General features: G+C 49.4%; 1 protein-coding gene across 1 annotated transcript in view; it reads left to right on the top strand.

Moving 5' to 3' along the window:
- The window catches only part of LOC310813038 (uncharacterized protein), a 23,949-nt gene extending 18,745 nt beyond the window's left edge, over positions 1-5,204 (top strand). The window contains exons 22-27 of the mRNA XM_083681853.1: positions 828-1,199; positions 1,455-1,550; positions 2,475-2,708; positions 3,563-3,710; positions 3,933-3,959; positions 4,288-5,204. Of these exons, the coding sequence (XP_083537979.1) occupies positions 828-1,199; positions 1,455-1,550; positions 2,475-2,708; positions 3,563-3,710; positions 3,933-3,959; positions 4,288-4,838 (1,428 nt within the window). The 3' untranslated portion in view covers positions 4,839-5,204. The remainder of the gene's footprint in view (positions 1-827; positions 1,200-1,454; positions 1,551-2,474; positions 2,709-3,562; positions 3,711-3,932; positions 3,960-4,287) is intronic.
- The last annotated feature ends 312 nt before the right edge of the window (positions 5,205-5,516 follow it).

Here is a 5,516-nt window from a genome sequence, read left to right on the forward strand (position 1 = left end):
TATATATATATATATATATATATATATATATATATATATATATAAAATCTAAAAACATCACTATTTATTATTTAGTTTTTACAGACAACAATCATTCATAACAAGAACAACCCACCAAGAAATCACAATCAAGTTCCTGAAATGGCCCAGTGAAACTAAGGCCCAGTGAAACTAAGGCTCAGTGAAACTAAGGCCCAGTGAAACTAAGGCCCAGTGAAACTAAGGCCCAGTGAAACTAAGGCTCAGTGAAACTAAGGCCCAGTGAAACTAAGGCTCAGTGAAACTAAGGCCCAGTGAAACTAAGGCTCAGTGAAACTAAGGCCCAGTGAAACTAAGGCCCAGTGAAACTAAGGCTCAGTGAAACTAAGGCCCAGTGAAACTAAGGCTCAGTGAAACTAAGGCCCAGTGAAACTAAGGCTCAGTGAAACTAAGGCCCAGTGAAACTAAGGCTCAGTGAAACTAAGGCTCAGTGAAACTAAGGCTCAGTGAAACTAAGGCCCAGTGAAACTAAGGCTCAGTGAAACTAAGGCCCAGTGAAACTAAGGCTCAGTGAAACTAAGGCTCAGTGAAACTAAGGCTCAGTGAAACTAAGGCTCAGTGAAACTAAGGCCCAGTGAAACTAAGGCTCAGTGAAACTAAGGCCCAGTGAAACTAAGGCCCAGTGAAACTAAGGCCCAGTGAAACTAAGGCCCAGTGAAACTAAGGCTCAGTGAAACTAAGGCCCAGTGAAACTAAGGCCCAGTGAAACTAAGGCCCAGTGAAACTAAGGCTCAGTGAAACTAAGGCATCAAGTCTCTGTGTGTCCCGTTATGTTACTCTTACTCCAGGTTAACATCGTCCTCAGGACCCTCACCCAGGAGCTGAAGAAGGCCCAGGGGAGGAAGCTGGGCAACTATTCCGGAGCCCCTGGGGAGGTGGCCTGTGACGTCTGCACTGGGAGGAGGCTGAAGGCCCACAAGTCCTGCCTGGTGTGCCTGGCCTCGTACTGTGAGGACCACCTGGAGCTCCACTACTCGGCCGGCCGGCTGAAGGGCCACAGGCTGGTGGCCCCGGTCGGGGACCTGGACTCACGGGCGTGTTTGACCCACGGGCGACCCCTGGAGCTGTACAGCACGGAGCAGCAGAGCTGCATCTGCACACTCTGCCTGGTGGAGGGTCGAGAGGTCGTCTCCACGGAAACGGAATGGGACAGGAAGAAGGTGATGTCATGTGAAATGTCACGCCATGTTATGTCAAGTTATTTTGGGGTTTCTACGTTGCAATGTGTGGTCATAATGTGTGTGTGTGTGTGTGTGTGTGTGTGTGTGTGTGTGTGTGTGTGTGTGTGTGTGTGTGTGCGCGTGTGTGTTTTGTTTGGGCTGTCCCAATATGTTTATACTTTGTGTGTGTGTGTGTGTGTCTGTGTGCGTGTGTGCATGCGTGCATGCGTGTATGTGTGTGTGTTTGTGAGCCAGGCTGAGTTGGGGAGCTCAAAGGCTGAGATGCAGCAGAGGATCCTGGAGAGGGAGAGGAAGGTGGAGGAGATCAGAGCATCTGTGGAGCTCTGCAAGGTGAGGCCTGTCTGAGTCCCCCCCCCTCATCTCTTTCTCTCTCTCTCTCCCACCCCATCTCTCTCTCTCTCCCCCTTCTCTCTCTCTCTCTCTCCCCCCCATCTCTCTCTCTCTCCCCCCATCTCTCTCTCTCTCCTCCTCATCTCTCTCTCTCTCCCCCCATCTCTCTCTCTCCCATCCCATCTCTCTCTCTTCCCCCATCTCTCTCTCTCTCCCATCCCATCTCTCTCTCTCCCACCCCATGTCTCTCTCTCTCTCCCCCTTCTCTCTCCCCCATCTCTCTCTCTCCTCCTCATCTCTTTCTCTCCCCCCATCTCTCTCTCTCTCCCACCCCATCTCTCTTTCTCCCACCCCATCTCTCTCTCTCCCATCCCATCTCTCTCTCCCATCCCATCTCTCTCTCTCCCACCCCATCTCTCTCTCTCTCTCCTCCTCATCTCTCTCTCTCCCCCCATCTCTCTCTCTCTCCCACCCCATCTCTCTCTCTCCCCTCCTCATCTCTCTCTCTCCCCCTCATCTCTCTCTCTCCTCCACATCATTCTCTCTCCCCCCCATCTCTCTCTCTCCCCCCCATCTACCTGTGGAGGGCTGTTGGTGAGAGAGGAAAGAGAGCAAAAGACTGAGAACAGAGACAAGGAATATATCCTCAATATATCTGTGACAATATTGACAATAAACCATGGCCTCTTTGGCATGATTGCTTAAGTAAGACATCCAGTATAAATGGTGTATATAATGTGTCTACTATTAATCGTGAAGTCTTGTTAGCCCCGCCCACCACAGATCTTACTACAGATCTTAGTCCCAAAAACAACATATTGGGTAAATCAAGAAGGACTTTTTAGAAGTATTTGAAGCCTCCAGTAATTTCATTGGCTCCACTCTTCAAATATACCACTTTGGCGCCTACGATCCATCCTGTAGGCCCACCTGCAACGGGAGCTGAAGGAAATGGACTCAGTGTTCACGGCAGTGAAGGCAGCCGTAGAGGAGACCCAGAGAGAAGCTGCCAGGCCCCTGGAGGAGAGGCAGAGGCGTGTGGACAGAGAGGCACAGCAGCTGACCCAGGAGCTGCAGGGAGAGATCAGCCAACTCAAAAAGACTGTCTCGGAGTTGGAGGCCATCTCAGACCTGGAGGATCACATCCACTTCCTGCAGGTGGGCGGGTGGGTGGGTGGTGATAGTCTGTGAGCTACTGCAAAAATGGCCGTTTGATCCATGTGTCACTGAAGGGACACATCTGACCTGCAAAAACTGATTCCAGTGTGTGTGTGTGTGTGTGTGTGTGTGTGTGTGTGTGTGTGTGTGTGTATGTGTGTGTGTGAAAGAGAGAGAGAGAGAGAGAGAGAGAGAGAGAGAGATTGTGTATCACCAAAGGGAGAAAGAGAAGCAGGAAGAACAGCCTTAAGCACCAGCTCCCCCTCCTGCCTCTCCACTCTCCTCCTCTCCACCACCATAGATTTCATACACAATGTCTCTCTCTCCCTCTCAGTCCTGTATATATTTAAATGTCCTATTCCCCTAACTCCCTGGTTCCTTCACCACCCCCTTGCTTGTGACCATGAGCCCCACATACCCAACCCTCCCCGGGACTACCTTGAGTCTTGCGAGAATGCGTTTAAAAATATATATTTTGACTTGACTCCCCCCCCCACATCTCTCTCTCTCTCATCATCTCTTTCTCTCCCCCATCTCTCTCTTTCTCTCTCCTCCATCACTCTCTTTCTCTCTCTCTCTCTCCCCCATCTCTCTCTCTCTCTCTCTCTCCATCACTCTCCCCCCATCTCTCACTCTCTCTCTCCCCCATCTCTCTCTCTCTCCCCATCTCACTCTCTCCTCCCACCTCTCTCTCTTCCCCATCTTTCTCTCTCTTCCCCATCTCTCTCTCTCCCCATCTGTCTCTCCCACATATCTCTCTCTCCCCCATCTCTCCCTGCCCCTCCATCTCCCCCCCCCCCCAACTCTCTCTCTCTCTCTCTCTCTCTCTCTCTCTCTCTCTCTCTTACCACCAGACTTTCCCGCCATTCTCAGGCCTGCCTGAGGGTCGGGACTGGACAGAGGTTGCTGTTGACACATCCCTCTCCTTTGGCACCTTGAGGACATGCTTGTCCGCCATGAGGGAGCAGATTGAGCAGGAGCTGGAGAAGGTGTCTACCATCGGTAAGAGATACAGGCACCATCATTCTAATCGGGCCTTGTGTTTATCCTGGTGAAGTCACATGGCCAAGAATACCTAAATGCACAGTATTGAAAACCATACTCTGTGTATGAACAAATAAGTGAACAGCCACACATTCTTCGCTCTTGCTGTGACTTTGATTACCAATGGCTGTTTTTACTGCAACAAAACCTGCCCAACAATGTGATTCCTTCGTTCCACAGAACTTGAGCGGATCCTGAAGTTTGCAGGTGTGTATCAGCTCAGTTGAACTAGTGCTGACAGTATGGAGAGACCTCACTTATCATTTAGGCCCAAATCCTAACTTCAGATCTGCGCGCCTAACTCAATGTTCAGTGCAAATCTCTCATTGACGTCAACGCTTGATTTACACAAAAACAGTTACGGACGTGGATCTCAAGTTATAGGAATTCAGTACATGTCACCACCATTCAGTACATTTAACCACCATTCAGTACATTTCACCACCATTCACACATGACTGTCAGGCTTCGTACAGTAGATGACTGAAGTCTCTGAATATGCCTCATGACAATAACCTCCGTATTTGACACTCAGTTGATGTGACACTGGACCCGGACACAGCCAACACACAACTGGTTCTGTCTGAGGATGGAAGAGAAGTGAGAGACGGGGGGAAGCCGCTGGACCTCCCTGACAGCCCCGACCGCTTCGATCGCTTCGGCAGCGTCATGGGACTCAACGAGCTGACCGCCGGGAAATCCTACTGGGAGGTGGAAGTCGGGTTAAAGACGGGCTGGGATCTGGGCGTGGCGAGGGGAGACGCAAACCGGAAGGGGAAACTCTCTGTGGACCCCACGAACGGCTACTGGGCTATTGTGCTTTACAATGGGGACCATTATGGTGCTTTGGAGGACCCCCCTGTCCTCCTCTCTCTGAGACAGAAGCCCCAGAAGGTGGGGGTGTTTGTGGATTATGAGGAGGGGCTGGTCTCTTTTTATGACGTGGAGGCCAGGTCTCATATCTACTCCTTCACTGGGTGGTCCTTCACTGGAGAGTTGTACCCATACCTCAGCCCTCACCTCCGTCATAACGAGGAGAACTCTGATCCTCTGATCCTCTCTCCTGTCATTACAGCAGAACTCTGATCCTCTGATCCTCTCTCCTGTCATTACATCAGAACTCTGATCCTCTCTCCTGTCATTACAGCAGAACTCTGATCCTCTGATCCTCTCTGCTGTCATTACAGCAGAACTCTGATCTTCTGATCCTCTCTCCTGTCATTACATCAGAACTCTGATCCTCTCTCCTGTCATTACATCAATAGGATGATGTCACTCTCTGCTTGGATTAAACCTTCTAGGATGATGTCACTCTCTGCTTGGATTAAACCTTCTAGGATGATGTCACTCTCTGCTTGGACTAAACCTTCTAGGATGATGTCACTCTCTGCTTGGACTAAACCTTCTAGGATGATGTCACTCTCTGCTTGGACTAAACCTTCTAGGATGATGTCACTCTCTGCTTGGACTAAACGTTCTAGGATGATGTCACTCTCTGCTTCGCCTAAACCTTCTAGGATGATGTCACTCTCAGTGTACTTACAGTACAGTCTCTTTTTTACTGTATATATTACTTTGAGATTATTCTTGTATAATGAAAAGTGCTTTATAAATGTAATACATTATTATTATTATTATCATTATTATTATTATTACAGTCAGGCATAGTAGGGCAGATTATAGAGACAGTACATACCATCTATCCATCCATCCATCCAAACATCCATCCATCCAAACATCCATCCATCCAAACATCCATACATC

Source organism: Argentina silus (genome assembly GCF_951799395.1).
Source record: "Argentina silus genome assembly, chromosome: 1".
In the NCBI taxonomy this organism is placed as follows: domain Eukaryota; kingdom Metazoa; phylum Chordata; class Actinopteri; order Argentiniformes; family Argentinidae; genus Argentina; species Argentina silus.